Source organism: Pecten maximus, chromosome 10, assembly GCF_902652985.1.
Source record: "Pecten maximus chromosome 10, xPecMax1.1, whole genome shotgun sequence".
NCBI lineage: Eukaryota > Metazoa > Mollusca > Bivalvia > Pectinida > Pectinidae > Pecten > Pecten maximus.
Window position 1 is genome coordinate 25,118,753 of NC_047024.1, and position 27,474 is coordinate 25,146,226.

At 36.1% G+C, this 27,474-nt stretch overlaps 4 protein-coding genes across 4 annotated transcripts; 2 read left to right on the plus strand and 2 right to left on the minus strand.

The window, feature by feature from the left end:
• Positions 1–257: 257 nt before the first annotated feature.
• LOC117336759 lies at positions 258–4,478 on the plus strand. The gene is made up of 4 exons (XM_033897392.1): positions 258–406; positions 1,913–2,032; positions 2,579–2,726; positions 3,863–4,478. Exons 1-4 carry the CDS (start codon positions 377–379, stop codon positions 4,165–4,167), a joined length of 603 nt encoding a protein of 200 aa, XP_033753283.1. The 5' UTR covers positions 258–376; the 3' UTR covers positions 4,168–4,478.
• Positions 4,479–5,721: 1,243 nt separating this feature from the next.
• Positions 5,722–8,216, minus strand: LOC117336611. Its single transcript, XM_033897223.1, has 3 exons — positions 8,201–8,216; positions 7,111–7,468; positions 5,722–6,829 (listed from the first exon to the last, which is right to left on the minus strand). Exons 1-3 carry the CDS (start codon positions 8,214–8,216, stop codon positions 5,722–5,724), a joined length of 1,482 nt encoding a protein of 493 aa, XP_033753114.1.
• A 4,415-nt stretch (positions 8,217–12,631) lies between these two features.
• LOC117336760 lies at positions 12,632–15,152 on the plus strand. Its single transcript, XM_033897394.1, has 3 exons — positions 12,632–12,731; positions 13,246–13,393; positions 14,537–15,152. Exons 2-3 carry the CDS (start codon positions 13,303–13,305, stop codon positions 14,839–14,841), a joined length of 396 nt encoding a protein of 131 aa, XP_033753285.1. The 5' UTR covers positions 12,632–12,731; positions 13,246–13,302; the 3' UTR covers positions 14,842–15,152.
• A 1,087-nt stretch (positions 15,153–16,239) lies between these two features.
• LOC117336086 lies at positions 16,240–27,411 on the minus strand. The gene is made up of 5 exons (XM_033896459.1): positions 26,334–27,411; positions 22,523–22,651; positions 20,974–21,252; positions 17,785–18,142; positions 16,240–17,503 (listed from the first exon to the last, which is right to left on the minus strand). The coding sequence occupies exons 1-5, from the start codon at positions 26,347–26,349 to the stop codon at positions 16,408–16,410; spliced, it is 1,878 nt and encodes a 625-aa protein (XP_033752350.1). The 5' UTR covers positions 26,350–27,411; the 3' UTR covers positions 16,240–16,407.
• Positions 27,412–27,474: the final 63 nt, after the last annotated feature.

Here is a 27,474-nt window from a genome sequence, read left to right on the forward strand (position 1 = left end):
GTTCCCAATACCACAATGGATATCTCTTTGGCTTTTCCTTTCTTTCTTTTCTTCTATTTCTTCTCGGGTTTTGATTGTTATAATTTGTTGGAGTCTCACTGGTCGCTAGTCTTTATTCACGCATTGAACTGCTGTCAATTGGAAGCTATGAATGCCAGCTGGACAAATGCAAATTTAATGAAGCGCGCTAGCTGCAGTATAAATTCAAATATAAAACCACGAAACAAACATACGTTTTGCCACTAAGCTAAAAGTTATCATTTTTGCAGTTGGTGATAGACTTCTCCGAAAGTCCGAACTCGTTAAAACCCTGGACAATGTAGACAATATTTTGGTGGATATTCTTCAGAAAAGGCGATGTGACCAGGAACATGCGATGGCACTGGATTTCTCCAGACAGCTGAAGGTAAATAGCCAGATATATCTCACGAGTAGTCTCATCTCATCATATATACACCTCTCAAGATGAGTCTTGCAATATGTCAATCTAAAATGAGGTATATATTATGTTCTATATATAGCTCGAGTTGGGTGTCTCGAGGTTATACTCTATAAACGAAGTAGGTTGGGGTTGTCGTTACTTGAATTAACCTGTTTGTCCGGACAATTCCCCCTTAAACTAAGTTTAAGGGGGAATTGTCCGGACAAACAGGTTGATTACTTGTGGCCGATTCCAATGCTATGTTATACATATCAACACTTTACCCTGGAATTGTGCATCTGGACACATTTCTGTCATTCGGGCCCTTTTTATTGAACTTATGACCAATCATTGACATTCCTTGTCCAAATATTTACAGAAAGTTTGAACATATATAGGTAAACTAGAATGACCTGTCGCGTTGACCTTTTTGTGGAATATTCAAAGTGGGTAGTTCCATGATTGCACAGGTGTGTTAACAAAATATATTGATACGGAATACTACTGTGTCCAGCAGGGTGCTGTTTTGGACCATCCGTTTTTGTTACAATTTTATATTGACAATACAGGGATTGTATCATTTACTTTTGATGCATGGGTAACACATATTCAAGTAACTATGTGATCAATTGTTCACATCTTAACAGTTTTGCCGCTAAATCTAGACCAGTATAAATACAAATGATGCAGCTGATGATATGGTTTGTTACATTATAAAAAAAACTAACATATATACATGTATATATACAAAGCACCTATTTCCCCTAAATGACTATAGACTCGTCTGTAATCAACACGACAGGTCATTCTGAACGGACTATACCATGTAATGTTGATATATTGTGTGTTAAATTTTCATGATTGAATTGATATAAATAAATCTATGTCTTATGGTGAAAACAGGCTCATCAAAAAGAATGTAATAATTTCATTCGGAACCCGAATTTGATTAATCTTTGAACCTTTGTTAAAAAATAATTATTTTGTGGTCAATTCTTCCTAAACTACTGCATTTATTTCAACACAATATGATTAGTTTGATCAGTATCATAGCATGTAGTTGTGTATCTTATTTCCCCCAAAATATGTCATGTTTATGAATCTATCAAGATTACCCCATAATATAAATTTGTAACATATTTTCCTTCAAACCTGCTTATAAGTGAAATGAAATGTCACCAAATTTCGTTGCAATGATGACTAGAACGGAGGTTGAGCTGAACCTGGTTGGTCAAAATGCAGCCGTTCAGATAAACCTGAACATTAGTATGTGGAAGTTTGCACAACAATTTATCAACCACTTGTCATCTGTGCAGTTTAAAGTTTAGCAGTCATTAAAATGTTGCAGCGTACTTAGAAACTTATCTATTTATGAAAAAAATGTGTTACTTCAAATGAGATCAAACTATGGAAATCCGTATATGGAGAAGAAGGATGTTTGACCCAAAAGGCCGAAAGCACTATTATCATAATACTGATTTATACCAACAGATAGCTGAGCTGAAGATGATTCTAGTAAGACAACAGAGCTACATCCAAAGACTTGAGTTACAGAATAAGGAGCTGGACGGAGTCCTTAGAGGGGTTCTCTTCGACCCTGACACAGAGCAGGTAGGTTAAAACATTGGGTGTAAGCAGGCATTTTCTGGCCTCTCAGTCTGTTATGCGTTAACTTTGCATAAATCCTTCTGTATGAAGCAGAAGACGCTAACTCTTTCTGAACTTCTGGTCTTATTCTTCCTGTACTATTTTAAGGTTCTCCGTGCAGATCTAGATTTTTTGTTCATGTTTTGCTTTTGCCTTCGTTTTTCCGATTTTGATTTAGAATTATGATTTTGTTATTATGTCGGTTTTTCCCTTCGTTTCAACGAATTGGAGTTAGAATTATTATTTTGTTTTTATGTTGGTATTCTCTGTTATTTTTATTTTATTAATTAAGCAATTAGTCTATCGAACGAATATATGCTTTAATGTTAATTATTCGACAATACTTTTATGATTTAATAAAACTATATTTAGATGTGCAATTCGCTTTTGTGTTATTGTTCAATCTTAGAAGGTTATATGCTTTACCAATGCCCAGGCTTTGCCACATCGCTCATTCATGGCCATGAAATAATATTTCATATATAACCCTATGAAATTGGTCGGTTTCAGTTCAGCGGCAATTACTTTGTGCGAAACGCTGTACAAAGTGGTGAGGGGTTCAGCACTATGGCAGATATATTACACTGTGACAACGCCAGTTACCTCCCCGGCAAGTCAACAGACCCAGACATGGTTGGCTCACAGACGTTTGACATCGGTAAGTGTTTAAGTGTATTTATTTGTTTAAAACATTGGTTAATGCTACTCTCTCGCTAATGTGAGGATTCAATCAGACTAATAACACAACAAATGTTTAATTTTTGTTGATACTAAAATATCGTAAACATTTACTTTTTTCAACATCATTGCCCAAATGGCTGTTATTGTGTTTGTTAAACGTCCTCACCACAGCCAGTCATATAAGGAAGAGGCATGGTTGGTTGTAATTTCGTGACTAACTGCTATAGATGCTTTCACACGAATATTTTTTTTTAATTAATTTTAAAAAAGGAAAGAAAAAAAGAAGAAAATTGAAAGTTTTGGGTGTAAGCAGACATTTATCTGGCGTCTGTTGAGGCGTTCTTTGCATAAAATCCTTCTGTATTAAGTAGAAGACGCAAACTCTTTCTGAACGCCTGGTCTTATTCTTCCTGTACTATTTCAAGGATATCCGTGCTGACCTAGATTTTTTTAATATTTGGTTTTCAATTTCTACGTTCAAAAACACTGCTTTTTAATAATAAACGTATCAATGTTATTCCTATTACTATCTTTGAAATACAGATCATCATGGTACACTACGTCATGAAGATCTGACTGGTCGGTCAGGGGTCGTGTTCAGATGACCAACCATTCATAACTTGAAATATTTTGCCAGACTCTGCTTCCCTCGGAAAGCTCATGGCTTGTCCCCACTGAATAGATAATATCCGAGTGTCCCGAATGTCAACCAAACTAAAATGGCTGCGCCCATCGCCAGCCACTTCTCGTCCAAAACGATATGGTTTAGTGGACAAAGTATGCGTAGTTTTCTGGATTTTTCATTGTTGTAACGAACAATGCCCCGGAAGGAAAGGAAGAAGCAAAACAACAAATAGACCAGAGGCTAATTATTTTTTCAAAACTGTTTCGATAGCCTGTTTTATTTGCACACACTGCCGAACAGGCATATTGGAGACGCTTTTTGATTGGCTAAAATATACCTTTGTACGGTAAGCATTGAGGTCAACTGAACATGACCCTTACCGGCCAACGTCAGATCTTCATAACGTTGTGTATAATAATGATCTGTATGTCAAGTAGCATGTTTTTATCGTTAATTAACCAAGGTTATATTTTATTGTTCTGTCTAAGGGTCGAAAGCTCAACGTCTGTCTGCCGAGAGAGAGGTAATATTTGATCCTAAAATGCTGAAGTACATGTGCCAAGAAACTCTAGCGGCCATTAATTCTGACATCGCCGAGATAGGCTCTGGTGAAAAGGTCAAACATGGACATGACCCGGAAATAATTCAAGTACTTGATGGCGAGGCCAGAGATCTCAATAACTCGGGGGATGAGATAGCCAGCAAAGCGATAGTGACAAAAGTGGAACCAACAGAAACAGCAACGGATCCCGTCCTCGACATCAACGGGAACATTAATCTGTCATTGATCTAGAAAGGAACAAACTGTTAAATCTGTTTTATCAGTCAAAACGTAGGTCATTTTCGAGGTGATATGATATGTTTGTCATTTGTTATCGTTGAGGTCAATGTATTTATGATATTGTGGTCAAAGTTTAAAAAAAAACATGGCATGACTTGAAAATGTAAAAGAAAATTGTTAGTATTGATATTGTAATAAAAATACTGTGGTAAGTGTTGATATAATTACAGAACTATCGTCGTAAATGTTTTGTATTATTATAAAATGTCTTTTGTAAATTTTGATATTCCAATAGAATGACGTGACAAGTGCTGTTATTGTTCTTAAAGACATTTATCAGTTTTATATTGTAATTGAATAAATGTTGTCTTTGTAAGCATTGTACAGGAAAGGAAGTCCATAACTTAACGATAAAAATGTGATGCATGTATTACAAATCAAATTTATCTTTTGTAATTATTTAGTATAAATGTTACATTGTTTAATATACCAATGATACAGTTATATACTCAATAAATTACAGCTTATTATGTTTAAAACAGAAAAAGACATTTTCTTTTATCATTTGGATAGTTTGCTTCCATTCCCGACACATTTTAAAATATGCGTTTTACTAGACATTTTTCATTTTGAGGTAGACATAACGGAACGTGGAGATGGACACCGAGGCAAGTAACAGAAAGGCTATCTCAAAAGCTTTCAAGAAATACCGATAAAAACATCAATTGTCAAGTAGGTCCATATGTATGGGTACTTGATACAATACGGCGTCAATAATTTTTTTTAAATGACCCCTGTATTGATCTCCGTCTCAGCGCTCTTCACCAGGTTACCATCTGACGTCACGATCTGATTGAAAGAACTGCACAATTTCCCGGTATAAAACTTTTATTTGTAATAGTTGGTCCTTTCATAAGCATTTTTAAATGATTGGTTTATTCAAAAACTGTTCAACAAAAATATCAGTACTATAATGCGGTCGACTTATACGCGTAATAGAATCAAGCATTATTTCACATGGATGTGTTACGTCTACTGATGATTGTCAGAATACTACAATAGATAGACTTTATGTATACATGTGATAACAATAAATACATAAAATAGGATATGGCAAGGCTATAGTCTATGTAGCAATACTGTGGTATTTTGTCGCTTTCGTTTGTCCTCTTATGATTGAAGTAATATATAAGCATGCTACTTTTTGTTGCATTCTTATTTTAGCGCATACCTAATTTGAATAAACTAGCGAAATAATAAATTGGTGCATCCAAAATACTTTAAATTGAAATAAGCACAATCACAAATTATCCGGATGGTATCAGCGTGACACCCGTTAAAATAAGATTATCGCCAAAATATGTATGTTTACAGTAACCGATAGAAAACTAAAGGAATTCGCAATTATATATATACATAAGATATATACAATGTTTGTTATAACGTAAATTAAGTAATATCACAAAAAATACTATTAATAATATTGTAACCAAGACATAAGCGATGGTCAAATAAATTTGCCTGATGTGTCAGTCCTATCAATGCTGACATTTTAAAATCTTGAATTTAGTCAACATACCAGTCCATAGGGTGATTAGCTACATTGTCACCTCTATGTTGATGTTCACCGATCGTCCAACGTGTCTCCTTCATCTCGCCATTTGTCGTTAGAATCAAAATTCTCCAAAATGGAATAAAGTTGGTGTCATTGTCGTCGAATTCCATCAAACGAAAAACCTGAGCTGCAACGTTACCATCGGTACTCACTTCAATGTTATCTGCGGTCACGATGAGTCTTTCTGTAGCCGATAGTTTAACGATACATCGCAATCTTGATCCGGCTCGAACAGCTTTTGCTAAATCAAGCTTCGATCCTTCAATAGCAGATCCACTTGTACCAGTACCAAGAACAAGACGCCATTGTCTTGTGTCAACAAACCACTGAGCAGCCGTGGTCGATTTATCATACACCGCCTTCAGGGAGGTACCACGATGGTAGAGGTCTGTAAATATATCTCCATTTGTCGATATTCTGACCAGTTTAGATATGACATTGCCTACATTCTGTTGAGTTTCTGTCGATGATACAACCTGGCTCAGTAGCTGAGCAGTGACAATACCGTTGTTAATGGCAATGTTATCTGCATTCATTGCATAACTGTCAAATACAATTCGAACCCTCCTGCCTTGGTTTATCATGTCCAGTAGTTCTTGTTTGGAACCAAGAGTTTCATCGCCATTCTTTCCGTGGGAAAAGCTATGAGTCCAACAATAGTCTGCAAACCAATTATTGTCGCATGTATTTGCAAACGATTGTGTCAAGATTGTACCAGCTCCGATGGACGGACGAGAAACTTCTTTGGAACCAAATGATGATTTCAATACCACAAACCAGTAGAAAGGACTTGTATACCATTGGCTAAAATCGGAGAGTCCCAGCAATGACCCAACTCTCCAAACAGTTTGAGACGCTATTCCACAACTATCGTCAGTAAGTTCAATGCGATCAGCAGAATAAATATAATTTGATGTTCCACTTCGGTTTTCCAACATTCTAATGCCCGCGCCCTCCTCTGCAGCCTTGAAAAGGTCATACAGGCTACCACAGGTCGAAGATCCGTTGGCATGGTTACAGTACACAGGGTTCACCTGCGAGTCTGTTTGCATCAATGGTCTGTATGATATTTGAATATAATTGTAAGTACAATATAACATTGACCGATATCCAGTTCTCTAAACTTTGAATATAAATTGCTGACAGTCTTTCGCTATCTACCCTAATATATAATTTGAAATTATACGTACTGTTGTATATGTAATTATATACTTACAGATAAGTTTTTATATGAAAATACCGACCGCTCCTAAAATGCCATAACGGAACACATTAAAGCAGGAATTATCAGAAAATGTGAGATCAACAAATACAGATACCTTTGCCATAGGCATACGTACCTGGTAAACCAAATGGAATGCTTGCCTATTGGCAATGTAGATGACGGATTTTCTGATTTGCCAAGGTAGACCTTGCCAAAATGTACAAGCCCATGATCGCACACCTTGACAAATTTCCAGTACATATTTGACACAAAAGTGCCCCAGCTGCTCTTTGATAGAACAAAAAGAGAAGCTGCACAGACGACGCCATCTTTAATCATAATGTCGTCAACCTCTAAGTAAACATCAGGTGGCAGGTGTATCCTCATGTCATCGCCTCTTATCGCGGCAGACAGCACATCAGCTCTGCTACCGTTAAGAACACTGCCGTCTGCGTCCACCTCGAACAATATTTCCCATGTTTCACTGCAGTTGGCTTTAACAAAAATGTTTCGCAGCTGTACAACAATATAAGATGCATTGATAAGCATTAAACAACAAAATTACGTAACATTTTGTTTCCAATTTCGACCAAAATTGGACAGAATTAAGAATTGATGAATGCTGAAAATGCACTATAGATCCTTTTGTGGTCTTTTTAGCACGTTTAGTCAGAATTTAATTTAAATAGCTTATAAGCTGAATTGATTCTGAAAATGTACACAGTGACCCTACCCCTTACTCATCAGGCCTCCTTGTTCATGGAAGTTTCTTGGTCATTATTTTAAAATATTTGCGACCAAAAGATATGAGACGTAAAAATAGGTCAATGTGACCTACCTTTTCAGTTTTTCAGTTTTTGACATTTCTAAATCCGATACCTACTTACCAAAAACTACATAAATAAGGGGACTATGGGTCTAATAATGACATCTAGTGATGTTTGACTTCCTTCAGTTTTGAAAAAAAACACCCACACAAATACATAAATAAATAGGTGAATAAATAAAATAAAATGAAATAATAAAAAATACCAAATCTCAACGCAATCCAATGGGATGTCTAAGTTCAAGAGCCCTCGTCTGGAAAAACATATCATTCTCCTTCACCCCCCCCCCCCCCCCCCCCCCCCCCCTCCCCCACCCCCACCCGTTCCCAGGAAGAATCAAGGATTTCTTCTCTTCTCCTTGACTTCTTCTCAGGGGACAAAGCGGAGATCGCAACTGACCTGTAGCTGCTCCCATGTTCCCAATACCACAATGGATATCTCTTTGGCTTTTCCTTTCTTTCTTTTCTTCTATTTCTTCTCGGGTTTTGATTGTTATAATTTGTTGGAGTCTCACTGGTCGCTAGTCTTTATTCACGCATTGAACTGCTGTCAATTGGAAGCTATGAATGCCAGCTGGACAAATGCAAATTTAATGAAGCGCGCTAGCTGCAGTATAAATTCAAATATAAAACCACGAAACAAACATACGTTTTGCCACTAAGCTAAAAGTTATCATTTTTGCAGTTGGTGATAGACTTCTCCGAAAGTCCGAACTCGTTAAAACCCTGGACAATGTAGACAATATTTTGGTGGATATTCTTCAGAAAAGGCGATGTGACCAGGAACATGCGATGGCACTGGATTTCTCCAGACAGCTGAAGGTAAATAGCCAGATATATCTCACGAGTAGTCTCATCTCATCATATATACACCTCTCAAGATGAGTCTTGCAATATGTCAATCTAAAATGAGGTATATATTATGTTCTATATATAGCTCGAGTTGGGTGTCTCGAGGTTATACTCTATAAACGAAGTAGGTTGGGGTTGTCGTTACTTGAATTAACCTGTTTGTCCGGACAATTCCCCCTTAAACTAAGTTTAAGGGGGAATTGTCCGGACAAACAGGTTGATTACTTGTGGCCGATTCCAATGCTATGTTATACATATCAACACTTTACCCTGGAATTGTGCATCTGGACACATTTCTGTCATTCGGGCCCTTTTTATTGAACTTATGACCAATCATTGACATTCCTTGTCCAAATATTTACAGAAAGTTTAAACATATATAGGTAAACTAGAATGACCTGTCGCGTTGACCTTTTTGTGGAATATTCAAAGTGGGTAGTTCCATGATTGCACAGGTGTGTTAACAAAATATATTGATACGGAATACTACTGTGTCCAGCAGGGTGCTGTTTTGGACCATCCGTTTTTGTTACAATTTTATATTGACAACACAGGGATTGTATCATTTACTTTTGATGCATGGGTAACACATATTCAAGTAACTATGCGATCAATTGTTCACATGTTAACAGTTTTGTCGCTAAATCTAGACCAGTATAAATACAAATAATGCAGCTGATGATATATTAAAGGTTTGTTACATTATAAACAACTAACAGATATACATGCATATATACAAAGCACCCATTTCCCCTAAATGACTATAGACCCGTCTGTAACCAATATGCTAATCAAAGTTCAACACGACAGCTCATTCTGGTCGGACTATACCATGTAATGTTAATAGATTGTGTGTTAAATTGTTTTGATATTTTATTCGGACCTCGTTTTATTTGATTAATCTTTGAACCTTTGTTAAAAAATAACTATTTTGTGGTCAATTCCTCCTAAACTACTGCATTTATTTCAACACAATATGATTAGTTTGATCAGTATCATACAGTTGGGAGCAAACTAAACTTGGTACCAAGTGCACTTCGTAGTGCACACGTAGTGAACAACGTAGTGCACTAGACTAAACATCGTAGTGCACTTGAGTTCACTACGATGTTAACTCCAGTGCACTACAATGTTAACTCCAGTGCACTACGATGTTAACTCCAGTGCACTACAATGTTAACCCAAGTGCACTATGATGTGCACTTTAGTTCTTGGGTAAATGTTGTTATGAGCTATATGATTGTAGGACAAAACCACCCCGGACATTAGCCCCTCCCCCCCCCCCCCCCCCCCCCGGACATTAGCCCCTAGGACAAAAGCACCTCCGGACGAAAGCCCCCCCGGGGCTTTTGTCCGTACCTCCACATGATTTGATGTGTTGTATATTAACCTTCAGACTCCGTACCTATAATTATGTATACATATTAAGTAATCTCCATTGAAAGCCATCAATTACTTGTTTGATATAAGATAAACAAACAAATTAATTTATTTTCCTGAAACCTTCACATACAATGTTATAATTATAGTTATATTCATGAAATATAAATTATTAATCAATTAAGGAGTACCTAATTAAATATATATAAGTAATCTCCATTGAAAGCCATGTTTGTTATAAAATGAGAAATCATTTTAGATTTCATCCATATACTAATTAGCAATACTGCATTTTGATTGTCATTTAAATAATGAAACTGAAAATTCAGTGAAAACAAAAACAATTTTGTTTACTGCACTGTGCAGATACAAAATATGAAACAATTGACCAAGCACTGTTTACTATTGTATACTGTTCACAGAACTGTATTAAGTTGAGTCGCGTTACATAATTATGAAAACAGTTCAAACTGAGTAACAAGTTAATCTCCCTGTGGCTTCTCGGTTGTACCTTGTTGTGCCCATCTCCCCCACCAAAAAAGAAAGTCAAAGTGAATAATCCTACTTTAAATGTAAGTATTAATAAATGTGCATTCTTATTGATCAATATACGACACCCAGCGTTTACCAGGTAAGACATTCTGAACTACGATACAGGTAAAGTATTTTCTTAGTCAGGTGAGACTACAGGTGTGAGAGTAGAACAATAGGGGATAATTACAGGTAAGGTCTAACCAAGAGATCAATTTTCACACCTTGGTCTTGTATGGTCCAGGTAAATTCCATGTAAAAGTGGTCAGTCAAATGCAACATTTTGTAATCAATCATTTCAGCAAAATAATAATGATAAGTAATTAACCTCCATAGACATTTGAAAAAAAAAAATTTCATTTGTTTATAATCTTATAAATATAATAATGTTATAAGTAATGAAAAAAGTAATCAAATTATAAACATATTTGTTTTACCTACTATTTTTAAGATCTAGTCGATGCAGACATTCGGTCTAGCATGACTGTAACTATAATTTTTGACACTTGGATTTGACCCATACTCTAATACACACAGCTTGGTGACACTTATCAAAACGACAGGTAAACTCAAAAGTTTTTATTTGGATTTTAAAAACCTTTATAATATTATCTCGAAAGTCTTATTATAAAATTATATAAACTTGCAAACCAGTATTTTTATTTCTCAATAATAATCAATAATTTTAACGGGGAAACTAATTTATACACTTATTAGGTACATACGATAAAAATTAGATTGGGGACTGATTATATATAATTACATGAGTGTTTAGGGGAGGGGTAGCCATGCATGACTAGTACAGTACCTGTACAGGTAAACCCTTCATTAAGCTTAATGCCCTTTGGCCATGCCCAGAACAGCTGGACTCCTTGTGCCAGATTCCTCAGCTGTGTTTTCACACCTTTCAACAAAATAACAATCATAATCCCATTTTGTGTGATTTACCTGGTCTGGAAAGACTTATATACCTGACGGTATACAAACTATAACATTTATGTTGCATGTACAATATATAACTCAATGAAGGCAGAATCAATATTGCTTGATGTTGATCGATTTAATTTTAATTCCAAAACTGGTATTTTCCATGCTTCCTTAATTATAATTAATCTTAATTTAGTGTAAATGCATGGATGTAATGGGTGGAATTAATGGATGGAATTGATGTAATATGATACCTGTATTTTGTCAGTTTTTGTGTATATTCTATTTACCAATACGTGACATGTATTATACTTATATACATGTAATAAACATATCTGAAATAAAAGTAAAATGTACACACCATCATGAACACACACAATATACATGGACTAGTCCCTGTATATATATTTTTGAAATTTTGTTTTAATGAAACATTTATATGTTCAAGAGATTATGCATTGTATATCAAATACTTTGTATGTATTGACTCGATTGCACTACGATGTGAACTCAAGTGCACTACGATGTTCACTCCAGTGCACTACAGTGTTAACTCTAGTGCACTACGATGTTAACTCCAGTGCACTACGATGTGAACTCAAGTGCACTACGATGTTAACTGGAGTTAACTTTTGTAGTGCACTGAAGTGCACTAGACTACCAAGTTTAGTTTGCTCCCAACTGTAGCATGTAGTTGTGTATCTTATTTCCCCCAAAATATTTCATGTTTATGAATCTATCAAGATTACCCCATAATATTTGTAACATATTTCCCTTCAAACCTGCTTATAAGTGAAATGAAATGTCACCAAATTTCGTTGCAATGATGACTAGAACGGAGGTTGAGCTGAACCTGGTTGTTTAAAATGCAGCCGTTCAGATAAACCTGAACATTAGTATGTGGAAGTTTGCACAACAATTTATCAACCACTTGTCATCTGTGCAGTTTAAAGTTTAGAAGTCATTAAAATGTTGCAGCGTACTTAGAAACTTATCTATTTATGAAAAAAATGTGTTACTTCAAATGAGATCAAACTATGGAAATCCGTATATGGAGAAGAAGGATGTTTGACCCAAAAGGCCGAAAGCACTATTATCATAATACTGATTTATACCAACAGATAGCTGAGCTGAAGATGATTCTAGTAAGACAACAGAACTACATCTAAAGACTTGAGTTACAGAATAAGGAGCTGGACGGAGTCCTTAGAGGGGTTCTCTTCGACCCTGACACAGAGCAGGTAGGTTAAAACATTGGGTGTAAGCAGGCATTTTCTGGCCTCTCAGTCTGTTATGCGTTAACTTTGCATAAATCCTTCTGTATGAAGCAGAAGACGCTAACTCTTTCTGAACTTCTGGTCTTATTCTTCCTGTACTATTTTAAGGTTCTCCGTGCAGATCTAGATTTTTTGTTCATGTTTTGCTTTTGCCTTCGTTTTTCCGATTTTGATTTAGAATTATTATTTTGTTTTTATGTTGGTATTCTCTGTTATTTTTATTTTATTAATTAAGCAATTAGTCTATCGAACGAATATATGCTTTAATGTTAATTATTCGACAATACTTTTATGATTTAATAAAACTATATTTAGATGTGCAATTCGCTTCTGTGTTATTCTTCAATCTTTTAACAAACAAGCGTGTTCTCAACTAGAAGGTTATATGCTTTACCAATGCCCAGGCTTTGCCACATCGCTCATTCATGGCCATGAAATAATATTTCATATATAACCCTATGAAATTGGTCGGTTTCAGTTCAGCGGCAATTACTTTGTGCGAAACGCTGTACAAAGCGGTGAGGGGTTCAGCACTATGGCAGATATATTACACTGTGACAACGCCAGTTACCTCCCCGGCAAGTCAACAGACCCAGACATGGTTGGCTCACAGACGTTTGACATCGGTAAGTGTTTAAGTGCATTTATTTGTGTAAAACATTGGTTAATGCTACTCTCTCGCTAATGTGAGGATTCAATCAGACTAATAACACAACAAATGTTTAATTTTTGTTGATACTAAAATATCGTAAACATTTACTTTTTTCAACATCATTGCCCAAATGGCTGTTATTGTGTTTGTTAAACGTCCTCACCACAGCCAGTCATATAAGGAAGAGGCATGGCTGGCTGTAACTTCGTGACTAACTGCTATAGATGCTTTCACACGAATATTTTGTTTTAATTAATTTAAAAAAAAAGAAAAGAAAAAAAAATGAAAATTGAAAGCTTTGGGTGTAAGCAGACATTTATCTGGCGTCTGTTGAGGCGTTCTTTGCATAAAATCCTTCTGTATTAAGTAGAAGCCGCAAACTCTTCCTGAACGCCTGGTCTTATTCCTGCACTATTTCAAGGATCTCCGTGCTGACCTAGATTTTGTTATATTTTGTTTTCAATTTCTACGTTCAAACACACTGCTTTTTAATAATAAACGTATCAATGTTATTCCTATTACTATCTTTGAAATACAGATCATCATGGTACACTACGTCATGAAGATCTGACTGGTCGGTCAGGGGTCATGTTCAGATGACCAACCATTCATAACTGGAAATATTTTGCCAGAATCTGCTTCCCTCGGAAAGCTCATGGCTTGTCCCCACTGAATAGATAATATCCGAGTGTCCCGAATGTCAACCAAACTAAAATGGCTGCGCCCATCGCCAGCCACTTCTCGTCCAAAACGATATGGTTTAGTGGACAAAGTATGCGTAGTTTTCTGGATTTTCCATTGTTGTAACGAACAATGCCCCGGAAGGAAAGGAAGAACTTCAAGAAGCAAAACAACAAATAGACCAGAGGCTAATTATTTTTTCAAAACTGTTTCGATAGCCTGTTTTATTTGCACACACTGCCGAACAGGCATATTAGAGACGCTTTTTGATTGGCTAAAATATACCTTTGTACGGTAAGCATTGAGGTCAACTGAACATGACCCTTACCGGCCAACGTCAGATCTTCATAACGTTGTGTATAATAATGATCTGTATGTCAAGTAGCATGTTTTTATCGTTAATTAACCAAGGTTATATATTATTGTTCTGTCTTAGGGTCGAAAGCTCAACGTCTGTCTGCCGAGAGAGAGGTGATTTTTGATCCTAAAATGCTGAAGTACATGTGCCAAGAAACTCTAGCGGCCATTAATTCTGACATCGCCGAGATAGGCTCTGGTGAAAAGGTCAAACATGGACATGACCCGGAAATAATTCAAGTACTTGATGGCGAGGCCAGGGATCTCAATAACTCGGGGGATGAGATAGCCAGCAAAGCGATAGTGACAAAAGTGGAACCAACAGAAACAGTAACGGATCCCGTCCTCGACATCAACGGGAACATTAATCTGTCATTGATCTAGAAAGGAACAAACTGTTAAATCTGTTTTATCAGTCAAAACGTAGGTCATTTTCGAGGTGATATGATATGTTTGTCATTTGTTATCGTTGAGGTCAATGTATTTATGATATTGTGGTCAAAGTTTAAAAAAAAACATGGCATGACTTGAAAATGTAAAAGAAAATTGTTAGTATTGATATTGTAATAAAAATACTGTGGTAAGTGTTGATATAATTACAGAACTATCGTCGTAAATGTTTTGTATTATTATAAAATGTCTTTTGTAAATTTTGATATTCCAATAGAATGACGTGACAAGTGCTGTTATTGTTCTTAAAGACATTTATCAGTTTTATATTGTAATTGAATAAATGTTGTCTTTGTAAGCATTTTACAGGAAAGGAAGTCCATAACTTAACGATAAAAATGTGATGCATGTATTACAAATCAAATTTATCTTTTGTAATTATTTAGTATAAATGTTACATTGTTTAATATACCAATGATACAGTTATATACTCAATAAATTACAGCTTATTATGTTTAAAACAGAAAAAGACATTTTCTTTTATCATTTGGATAGTTTGCTTCCATTCCCGACACATTTTAAAATATGCGTTTTACTAGACATTTTTCATTTTGAGGTAGACATAACGGAACGTGGAGATGGACACCGAGGCAAGTAACAGAAAGGCTATCTCAAAAGCTTTCAAGAAATACCGATAAAAACATCAATTGTCAAGTAGGTCCATATGTATGGGTACTTGATACAATACGGCGTCAATAATTTTTTTTAAATGACCACTGTATTGATCTCCGTCTCAGCGCTCTTCACCAGGTTACCATCTGAAGTCACGATCTGATTGAAAGAACTGCACAATTTCCCGGTATAAAACTTGTATTTGTAATAGTTGGTCCTTTCATAAGCATTTTTAAATGATTGGTTTATTCAAAAACTGTTCACCAAAAATATCAGTACTATAATGCGGTCGACTTATACGCGTAATAGAATCAAGTATTATTTCACATGGATGTGCTACGTCTACTGATGATTGTCAGAATACTACAATAGATAGACTTTATGTATACATGTGATAACAATAAATACATAAAATAGGATATGGCAAGGCTATAGTCTATGTAGCAATACTGTGGTATTTTGTCGCTTTCGTTTGTCCTCTTATGATTGAAGTAATATATAAGCATGCTACTTTTTGTTGCATTCTTATTTTAGCGCATACCTAATTTGAATAAACTAGCGAAATAATAAATTGGTGCATCCAAAATACTTTAAATTGAAATAAGCACAATCACAAATTATCCGGATGATATCAGCGTCACACCCGTTAAAATAAGATTATCGCCAAAATATGTATGTTTACAGTAACCGATAGAAAACTAAATGAATTCGCAATTATATATATACATAAGATATATACAATGTTTGTTATAACGTAAATTAAGTAATATCACAAAAAATACTATTAATAATATTGTAACCAAGACATAAGCGATGGTCAAATAAATTTGCCTGATGTGTCAGTCCTATCAATGCTGGCATTTTAAATTCTTGAATTTAGTCAACATATCAGTCCATAGGGTGATTAGCTACATTGTCACCTCTATGTTGATGTTCACCGATCGTCCAACGTGTCTCCTTCATCTCGCTATTTGTCGTTAGAATCAAAATTCTCCAAAATGGAATAAAGTTGGTGTCATTGTCGTCGAATTCCATCAAACGAAAAACCTGAGCTGCAACGTTACCATCGGTACTCACTTCGATGTTATCTGCGGTCACGATGAGTCTTTCTGTAGCCGATAGTTTAACGATACATCGCAATCTTGATCCGGCTCGAACAGCTTTTGCTAAATCAAGCTTCGATCCTTCAATAGCAGATCCACTTGTACCAGTACCAAGAACTAGACGCCATTGTCTTGTGTCAACAAACCACTGAGCAGCCGTGGTCGATTTATCATACCCCGCCTTCAGGGAGGTACCACGATGGTAGAGGTCTGTAAATATATCTCCATTTGTCGATATTCTGACCAGTTTAGATATGACATTGCCTACATTCTGTTGAGTTTCTGTCGATGATACAACCTGGCTCAGTAGCTGAGCAGTGACAATACCGTTGTTAATGGCAATGTTATCTGCATTCATTACATAACTGTCAAATACAATTCGAATCCTCCTGCCTTGGTTTAACATGTCCATTAGTTCTTGTTTGGAACCAAGAGTTTCATCGCCATTCTTTCCGTGGGAAAAGCTATGAGTCCAACAATAGTCTGCAAACCAATTATTGTCGCATGTATTTGCAAACGATTGTGTCAAGATTGTACCAGCTCCGATGGACGGACGAGAAACTTCTTTGGAACCAAATGATGATTTCAATACCACAAACCAGTAGAAAGGACTTGTATACCATTGGCTAAAATCGGAGAGTCCCAGCAATGACCCAACTCTCCAAACAGTTTGAGACGCTATTCCGCAACTATCATCAATAAGTTCAATGCGATCAGCAGAATAGATATAATTTGATGTTCCACTTCGGTTTTCCAACATTCTAATGCCCGCGCCCTCCTCTGCAGCCTTGAAAAGGTCATACAGGCTACCACAGGTCGAAGATCCGTTGGCATGGTTACAGTACACAGGGTTCACCTGCGAGTCTGTTTGCATCAATCGTCTGTATGATATTTGAATATAATTGTAAGTACAATATAACATTGACCGATATCCAGTTCTCTAAACTTTGAATATAAATTGCTGACAGTCTTTCGCTATCTACCCTAATATCTAATTTGAAATTATACGTACTGTTGTATATGTAATTATATACTTACAGATAAGTTTTTATATGAAAATACCGACCGCTCCTAAAATGCCATAACGGAACACATTAAAGCAGGAATTATCAGAAAATGTGAGATCAACAAATATAAATACCTTTGCCATAGGCATACGTACCTGGTAAACCAAATGGAATGCTTGCCTATTGGCAATGTAGATGATGGATTTTCTGATTTGCCAAGGTAGACCTTGCCAAAATGTACAAGCCCATGATCGCACACCTTGACAAATTTCCAGTACATGTTTGACACAAAAGTGCCCCAGCTGCTCTTTGATAGAACAAAAAGAGAAGCTGCACAGACGACGCCATCTTTAATCATAATGTCGTCAACCTCTAAGTAAACATCAGGTGGCAGGTGTATCCTCATGTCATCGCCTCTTATCGCGGCAGACAGCACATCAGCTCTGCTACCGTTAAGGACACTGCCGTCTGCGTCCACCTCGAACAATATTTCCCATGTTTCACTGCAGTTGGCTTTAACAAAAATGTTTCGCAGGTTTACAACAATATAAGATGCATTGATAAGCATTAAACAACAAAATTACGTAACATATTGTTTCCAATTTCGACCAAAATTGGACAGAATTAAGAATTGATGAATGCTGAAAATGCACTATAGACCCTTTAGTGGTCTTTTAAGCACGTTTAGTCAGAATTTAATTTAAATAGCTTATAAGCTGAATTGATGCTGAAAATGTACACAGTGACCCCACCCCTTACTCATCAGGCCTCCATGTTCATGGAAGTTTCTTGGTCATTATTTTAAAATATTTGCGACCAAAAGATATGAGACGTAAAAATAGGTCAATGTGACCTACCTTTTCAGTTTTTCAGTTTTTGACATTTCTAAATCCGATACCTACTTACCAAAAACTACATAAATTAGGGGACTATGGGTCTAATAATGACATCTAGTGATGTTTGACTTCCTTCAGTTTTGAAAAAAAAAAACACCCACACAAATACGTAAATAAATAAGTGAATAAATAAAATGAAATGAAATAATAAAAAATACCAAATCTCAACGCAATCCAATGGGATGTCTAAGTTCAAGAGCCCTTGTCTGGAAAAATATCATTCTCCTTCACCCACTGAAGTGTCTTTAACAGACCAAGGGGCTGAGGCAATATGCCACCCTCAACCCAATCTGATACCTGTGTGGGCACCAAGAGTGCCATTACTTTATCTGTATATAAAATATGTCGTTAATCCTAAGGTGATTCGCTACACAGAGAGTCTTTAATCTGTTGTTGATACAGCAGCACAGGTTACGGTAGTTAGCTTGGACTTATTCAACTCACTGGAGACTAACACGATTTGAAAATGTCGATAAAGATGATGATGATATTTGATATTTATGAGATTGATAGTGTTGCAGCATGATGATGATGATAATGGTTATGATTGTCATGATTGGGATAATGATTTTTGATATTTATCAGATTGAGAGTGTTGCAGCATGATGATGATAATGATTATTATTATTGTCATGATTGAGATAATGACATTTGATATTTATGAGATTGATAGTATTACAGTTTGATGATGATGATTATGATGATGATGGTGATGGTGATGATGATGATGATGATGGTTGTCAATTGGGATAATGATATTTGATATTTATTAGATGGACGGTGTTGCAGCATGATGATGATGATGATGACGACGATTGGATAATAATCATGATGACGATGATTAGGACAATTGCCCAAGATGATGCCTTGTTGGTGTGTGTAGGCGTGTGCGTGTGTGTTTGTGTGTGTTATTTATCTGTCTTTTGATGATATAAGAAAAGGCAAAACTAAAAAAGATAAAAAAAAAAAGGGGGTTTCAACATGTAGAAATTCTTCAAGTTTGCGTAAGCTGAATTAGTGGGTAAGCCAAAGAGTGACAAAGATGTACAGCCCTATAGGGACATGGATGGTCTCCTTGCTGCGGCCACCTTAAAGACTGATACCCTGTACTGATGACATGTTTGTTAAACTATGTAATCCTTCATTACTTGAAGTTGTGGATAAAGCTTACGGGAATCAAAGTGAATGTGAAAGAAATCCCACACCCCGACACCGGTATTGCTTTCATTTTGGATACAGATACCTCAAATGTGTCGTTTTGTACAAAGCTATCCCAGTTGCAAGGGGACAGACCTGTGTGGTTAGCTATGCGAATAAGGTGTTAACGCCCGTTCAAAGGAAGTATTGCACTACTCGCAAGGAGCTGCTTGCCATCTTCATATTTACACGCCACTTCAGACAGTAACTGCTTGGGAGAAGATTCATTTTGCGCACGAACCACAAAAGTCTAATATAGATTCTTGATATCGGAATATCAAAGGTCAGTTAGCTTGTTGGTTCGAAGAACGTTCCTCGTACGATTACCGTCATCAAAAATAGGTCTGGAAGGTGACCATCAAAATGCAAATCCATTGTCTCGCGTTCCGGGCAGGCTTGAAGAATGTCTCCATTACAGGAAGTCTGTTCCTTTGTAGTACATGTCATGAGGAGGCCCCCGAGAATAAGGCGAGACCTTTGAAGAGGAAATAGATCTGCTAAGGTACCTTCTGCAGGAAACATACTTTGACAGGAAGGTCTTTCGACGGGGGATCTTCTACAGAGGTAAGTCCTTCATAGCGGACATGACCAAAGGATGCCGGGCCATCTTGGTCAGGCGAAGACGCTTGAGCAGGTACAAAGGAGTGCTATTTGGTACGGTATGATATCAGATTACAAACGTTACATCGACATATGTGATATGTGAAGTATGCAACTTCCAGTCTATGGAAAGAGATATACTGGGTTCATTATCAGTTACAGAGCAATGAAACAAATAATTATGTGTTGATTGTGGTTGTCTAGTTTACAGAGTGGGTCAATTTTATGGTTATGTTTAAACTCATTAAGCGTTTACTGTTGATCTAAAGGATTTCTAATATCCTAAAATGAATGCTAGAAACATTTCTATTTTGACAATCTTCTTGGTTCGACTTGACGTTATCTCCATTAGATGTAAACAATTTATAATAAGTAATTATGGCTTATACATCGACTATAATAATGAGTCAGTTGGTTGGCCATTTTTCTGATGACAAAATATTTCCGTTTTTATATACAATTTGAGGATGGATGAGCTGTTTAAAGTAGGGAGAAGTGAATCTTGTGTTACTCGTCTACTCGGGCGTGACGGTGGCGAAACCTGTATTTTAAGGTATGTTATAATCTGAATAAACAAACAACATTAAAAAACAAACAAGAAGAAGAAAAAAAAGTCCTGGACGTTTTAAGGGATAAAAAGACCATGCTTACATTGCTTATTCTCTAGAGGAGACCCTTCACGGATATAGACGTCCTCTGTAGACGTTATATTGCTGGCTAGTTTACATTCACCACTTGTTCGGTTAAATGTTACAAGCATTTCGCCAACGGGCTGCAATAAAGCGAGGCACTGTATCGTACTCTCAACGGTCGTGACGTCACGGATAATCGTTCTACTTCTCTCCTCTTGGTGACAGCTTCCGGAACCACCTGTCTGGTTGACTCTTCCTAAAAGCCATTGTCGCTCCATCTTGAGAGAAGCGCATGTTCCTTAATATGAAAAAGGAAGTATTTTGTTTCAGTTAGTGATCAGGTATGGCCATAATTTAGCCTACTCAAATACAAAATAGTGTTTCTTAAATCAGAACTACTAATAACCATCTAATCACGAAAGTCTGAGTCAAAATTTACAAAATATGTTTCGTGCGTCATTGCTGACGTTAGTGTTAAAAGATGAGTGGACGTTTATAAAGCATCATCAGCAGGCAAATCTTGAAAAGTATAGAAATGCTATTTGCATATGCTACAGCGTCGATAGCTTATACACTCCTTTCACAAAAATGAATGCATAAAATGGCACCCATGATAAAGAAATATATCTTATATAACGCTAACAAATGAAGTATTTGAGCAAACTTTACATAAATATAGAGGCGGAGTACGAAAGATGGTTTACATTGAATTGAAATAAATAAATAAATAAATAAGACAGAAGCTCAATCTTTTGGAGGGCGGTAACAGCGACATTTTTTTTTTTAAATGTTTGCATTCTATAAAACTTTTCAAACGGGTCATAATTAATCTTTTGTGGCGGCATAGCATCTTTAGTTTGTTATGTTCAAAAGCCTTCGATAATTAATCAAAGATTTGTGGCTATTTCATTTTTAGAAGATTATGAACACATCAAAATTCAACTTTTTACCTCACGTTTTTGATGGCATTCTGTATTATTTATACGGCCGTACTAAACCTGTTTTGGTACACCAAATTTCCAGCTAAATGTTCTCTTACCCTAGAAAAATGTATTCACATTTACCGATGTGAAGTTTCCTTATTTCACCCCAAGGTTGAAACAGGAGATTTCAAGTCCATAATTGTATGACGTCACCGCAACAATAAAATGACTTCAAAATAATACGTCAAACGGCATGTAAACAGTGTCGGACATTGATGTAACGTCAATATCAGATATGCCATTAGATATTTAGGACAAACATTGGAAGAGAAAAATAAACATTCACTGTCTTTTGTGAAGGAAAAGGTGATCTCAGCATTTGGGTAAGGCAGTCAAGCTGCAGTATTCCTCTTGGGATTAAGATCCATTGTCTTACCCCTAAAGAGTGTACTAGTCTTTATCATTGCAATGAAAAGCAGGCTAACCAAGATTAAACTTAAAACCACCCTTATTTGTTAAAAACCAAACGTTTAGTTTGTCCAAATCAGGTTTTATTTTCAGAACATATCCCAAGAAAATATTATCTTATCCCTTGTGTCATTGATTGTCAGTTGGGCCTAATACTGTAATGAAGACGAAACTTACCTGAAAATAATATTATCAGAATAACATCCATTCCTACTACACAAATGTTAAAATTGGGCATTATATCATTCCTTTGGTAGCTCATCTTCACAGTAGGTTGTCGATGGTCGCCGGTACTGTCGAACGCACCTGTCATAGTTAAAGTACACATACCTTTATTCGCTGATTAGTCTATCGTTTGAGGCGCCAGATTGAAATCGATAACAGTGGTTATTTTAATTGAACTAGGAGGTAATAGCGAAACAGTTAATGGAAGTTAATATTGCTCTCCTTTTCGATTCAATTTGTTGGTTTTTAGGTTCACATAGACATCCAGAGGAAACAATTTTTTGCTGGGATATAAGTAAACAAAAATTGCTATTTGATTTTTCATATGGTAGGCTTCAGCATTCTGAACTGGTTATCAGTTACTTTTCTGTACTGGATCTAGAAATACAAGAATGGTCTCTAGTTTAAATGTCGTTAAAGTGCACTTTGATCTGAGACAAGGATATCAAAAACAGTCGAAGTCGATACGCATAATTCATTACTCGTCGCCGTAAAATTGAAACCGATGAATTTCTCCGCTAGCTGTTTCAGTTCATTTAACATTTGTGGATCGCTTCACATGCAAACATGTAACTGCACTTAGAGTTTCTACAATTTATGCCTTAATTTGCGTTGTATTAGCATAAGAATGTATTTAAGTTTTTACAGATATCGTATTTATTTCAGGATGTTTATATGTGTACAAGGTGGAACATAAACGTATACAAACAATTTTGGTCAAAATGAAGTCCTGAATCGACTTACACTGAACAGACTACCCCTGGAAAATGATATTGAGTTCTTTATATAATGATTTGATAAGTAAAAAATATATCTTTTAATCCATCATACAATATAGTTGCTATTAACTTGTCTGTTTTGTTATTGTAATCCTAAAAACGAGATATTTAAACCATTCACCGAAAGGACTATCCCTTCATATGTCTTCTATACTGTATAGAAATAAAGACATTTTTAAATCATGCACTGAATATAATATCACCAATTACAACCAAGTCTAAAGATCAGGAAACGTGAGTCAGTACAGAGTTCTTAAAATATCAAACATAAACTTGGAATTCTTAACAACTTACGTTATTCATTCGAAATCGATCCCAATAGTATATCTTTTCTTTAATGATTCTCAACCGCTACACCGACAATCTCCAGATATTCTAAATCGCTAACATATTCTTTAAAAATTCAATCTCATTACACCACATATGCCACAGAGATTCAAAACCGTTACATCACTTATTCTCTATAGATTCTAAACCATTTGCAGTTCATATTCTCTAGAGACTCTATACCATTGACCCCTGCTATTCTTTAGATATTCTAATCATTAACACTTCACATTCTCTAGAGATTCTAAACCATGCCCCCCTTCTATTCTATCGAGATTATTAATTATTAACCTCTCCTCTTCTACAGAGATTCTAAACCATTAACAGTTCATATTCTCTAGAGATTATATACCATTAACCCCTACTATTCTCTAGAGATACTAATCATTAACACTTCATATTTTCTACAATAAATATTCTTAACCATCCCCCCTTCTATTCAATAAAGATTATAAACCATTAACCCTCCTCTTCTATAGAGATTCTAAATAATTAACAATTCATATTCTGTAGAGGTTCTATACCATTCCCCCTTCTATTCTATCAAGATTATAAACCATTAACCCTCCTCTTCTATAGAGATTCTAAATAATTAACAATTCATATTCTGTAGAGTTTCTATACCATTCCCCCTTCTATTCTATCAAGATTATAAACCATTAACCCTCCTCTTCTATAGAGATTCTAAACCATTAACAGTTCACATTCTCTAGAGATTCTAAACCATTAACAGTTCATAATCTCTAGAGATTCTAAACCATTAACAATTCATATTCTGTAGAGATTCTATACCATTTCCAATTCTATTCTCTAGAGATTCTAAACCATTAACAGTTTATTTTCTCTAGAGATTCTAAACCATTAACAATTCATATTCTGTAGAGATTCTATACCATTCCCAATTCTATTCTATAGAGATTATAAACCATTAACAGTGCATATTCTCTAGAGACTCTATACCATTAACTCCTACTATTCTCTAGAGATTCTAATCATTAACACTTCATATTCTCTAGATATTCTAAATCATTCTCCCTTCTATTGTATCGAGATTATTAACCATTAACCCTCCTCTTCTATAAAGATTATAAACCATTTACAGTTCATATTCTCTAGAATTTCCAAACGACTGTTGCATCACTTATTGTATAGAAATTTTAAACCATCGCATTAACAATCGACATATTTCTTACTCATTACATTGTTTATAAACCCACCATGTTGGCTAAGGTATCGATATGTCAAAACGACCTTAACACTATCACCGTAACTAAACCGAGACGTCTACGGTAAGTATTGTTATCACGGGATGTATACGTAGATATGCGATGAAAATTAAAAAAAAAAACAAAAAAAACAAAACAAAAAAAAACAAAAACAATAAAACAAAAAAACATATCAGTATATCTCGGTACACCGTGTCCATTGATATGTAATTTCAAGGTATTTCTTTTTGTATTGATAATCGGGCTATCCCCGATGCTTTATATCCGTAACTATTGATCTAATGGTGTTAATAATCTAATACTTCTTTGATTACAGAACTGGAACAAACAATGCGTTTCGGTAGATGTGATCGTGCATGACGTGTGTTTGATGGTATGTGACGTGTGCATATGGTCGTTTGTAACGTGTGTCTGATCGTACGTGACGGGTGCCAATGATCGTGTGTAATGTGTGTCTGATCGCACTTGACGTGTGCCTATGATCATACGTGACGATTGTCTGTGATTGTGTGTGTTGTGTGTCTGTGGTCGTGTGTCCGATCGTGTGTGACGTATGTCTGATCGTTTGTGGCGTGTGTCTGATAATTTTATAGCGTGTATTTGATCGCATGTTGTGTGTATTTTATCGTGTAGTTTGTGTCTGTGATGGTATGGTGTGTGTTTGATTGTGTGGCGTGTGTCTTTGATTGTGTGTGACGTGTGCGTATGTGATCGTTTGTGGCTTGACTTTTGATCATATACAGTGTGTCGTTGGTCGTGCGGTGAATCTGTCATCGTTTGTGACGTGTGCTTGTGATCGTATGTATCGTGTGTCTGTGATCGTTTTGTGGTGTGGGATTTAATTGTATAATGTGTGTGTGTGATCTTTTATTTCAGCCCGTTTTGTGATCGTTTGTCACGTGTTGGTGAATATTTAATTACTCTAATATACATTTTCTGCGAATATGTACGTATATGGTTTCGGGATTGATTGTTATAAATATATTATGAAATCCGCATAAACAGTTTAAACAAATACCGCATAAAACTTTCCACAGCCAATTTGGTGTCGACTTTTGATATTGTAATTTCTCTTCCTCTGGTATGTTTCTCATTGATCAATGAAATATTCACCGGAACAATATATAAGATCATGAACATTTAACCGCCAATCTAAATAATTGTATAAATGTTCTTGTTTGCTGCATGATTACAATTCGATCTTTTTCCATCGAATGGATTTATTTTAATTTCTTTTCATTTGCCGCTTATATTGTTTTATAAATGTTGAAACATTTTTTCATTGACTAAAATAGTTCTATTTTCAAAAACTAAAATATAAATTGCATGTATCATCACTGTCATCCTAATAAAAAAAGGATTACTTCTAGAGTCAACTGAACGATACTGACCTCGGTTCACTAATACGCTGACTGGAAGCTGGACACATACCTGAAGAACCTGACATGAGGCTGCGGTCGACCTATTCGTCACTGGTACCTGTTGTCTTCCAGAAGAGTTCTCCAAGGCAGTCTAAAGCGCTACTGGGCAAGTTTCACGCCTATGGAAGAAGTTCATGCAGACATACATAGTTCATTTCCAGTAACATATCGAGAAAACAAGTATGTGTTGATGGTGATGAACCAGTTTGCGAGGTCGGTTGAGTGTTTCTCTTGCCGGATCAGATCCCGTAAACCGGGACGTTGACACTGGTCGATGGTGTTATCTCACCTTTTAGGAATATTTCTAAACTGATTAAAAGAAGAACATAGATTGTAAGATCACGAGGAAGGTTTGCGATCTTTTAGTGATAGCCAAGACAAGGACAACACCATGTTATCCATCCAAGAATGGGCAGATTGAGAGGTACAATCGGACCAGTGTTCACGTTATACGATGTCACGCGGAGAATAGCAAAAGCGTACATTGGATGTACTTCCTCAGCAGCTGACTGCTGCCATGAAGGCGAGACACCTTCTCCAGACAGGTTTCACACCTTATCGGTTTATGCTTGGTAAGGAGTTCGTCAAGCCTCTTGATTTGATGGTTCGGATATCGACAATTACCACTCCCAGCTCAATACCAGACGCTTTCGTTGAACAACGTGAAAACGGTAACAGAAACGCTCACACACTAGCCCAAAGCTGCTTGAAATCTACACAGGCCAAACAAAAAACGGGACTTGATGCATTCGATAGGAATCATTTTATGTCGGGGACATCGTGCTGAAGAAAGATTCCTCGACAAAAAAGCACGAAACGTCGTGTCCCTTTGTAAGGACCTACGTTATCTCGAAAGCTCTGTCACCCACATTCTCGATCGATAGTTGATGTCGATAAAATATCTACAATCGAAATGCTTATTCAGAAGATATGTGTCCCGCGAATATAAACACTTTGCATTATCATTACCTGTAAACGAAATGAAATGCATGCCTTTTCGTGGTGGGATAGACTGTTTTTCTGCTTCACAAAGCAGATCTAACTTGCTTAAATGTACAAGTCCATGATCGTACACTTTGACAAATTCCAAGTACATGCTTGGCGCAAAAGTGTCCTAGCTGCTCTTTGAAAGAACGAATATAAAAGACATA

Bases quoted from the DNA above. Each gene is read 5' to 3' on its own strand.
- LOC117336611 (XM_033897223.1), bottom strand. The intron at 6,830-7,110 runs GTACGTATGCCT...AATATCATACAG, and splicing joins CATTCCATTTGGTTTACCAG to ACCATTGATGCAAACAGACT.
- LOC117336759 (XM_033897392.1), top strand. From the start codon at position 377: ATGGCACTGGATTTCTCCAGACAGCTGAAG. The intron at 2,033-2,578 runs GTAGGTTAAAAC...GGTCGGTTTCAG, and splicing joins TCGACCCTGACACAGAGCAG to TTCAGCGGCAATTACTTTGT. The intron at 2,727-3,862 runs GTAAGTGTTTAA...GTTCTGTCTAAG, and splicing joins CTCACAGACGTTTGACATCG to GGTCGAAAGCTCAACGTCTG.
- LOC117336086 (XM_033896459.1), bottom strand. The intron at 21,253-22,522 runs GTAAGTTTCGTC...TTTCATATTAAG, and splicing joins TCTGATAATATTATTTTCAG to GAACATGCGCTTCTCTCAAG. The intron at 17,504-17,784 runs GTACGTATGCCT...AATATCATACAG, and splicing joins CATTCCATTTGGTTTACCAG to ACGATTGATGCAAACAGACT.
- LOC117336760 (XM_033897394.1), top strand. From the start codon at position 13,303: ATGGCAGATATATTACACTGTGACAACGCCAGTTACCTCCCCGGCAAG. The intron at 13,394-14,536 runs GTAAGTGTTTAA...GTTCTGTCTTAG, and splicing joins CTCACAGACGTTTGACATCG to GGTCGAAAGCTCAACGTCTG.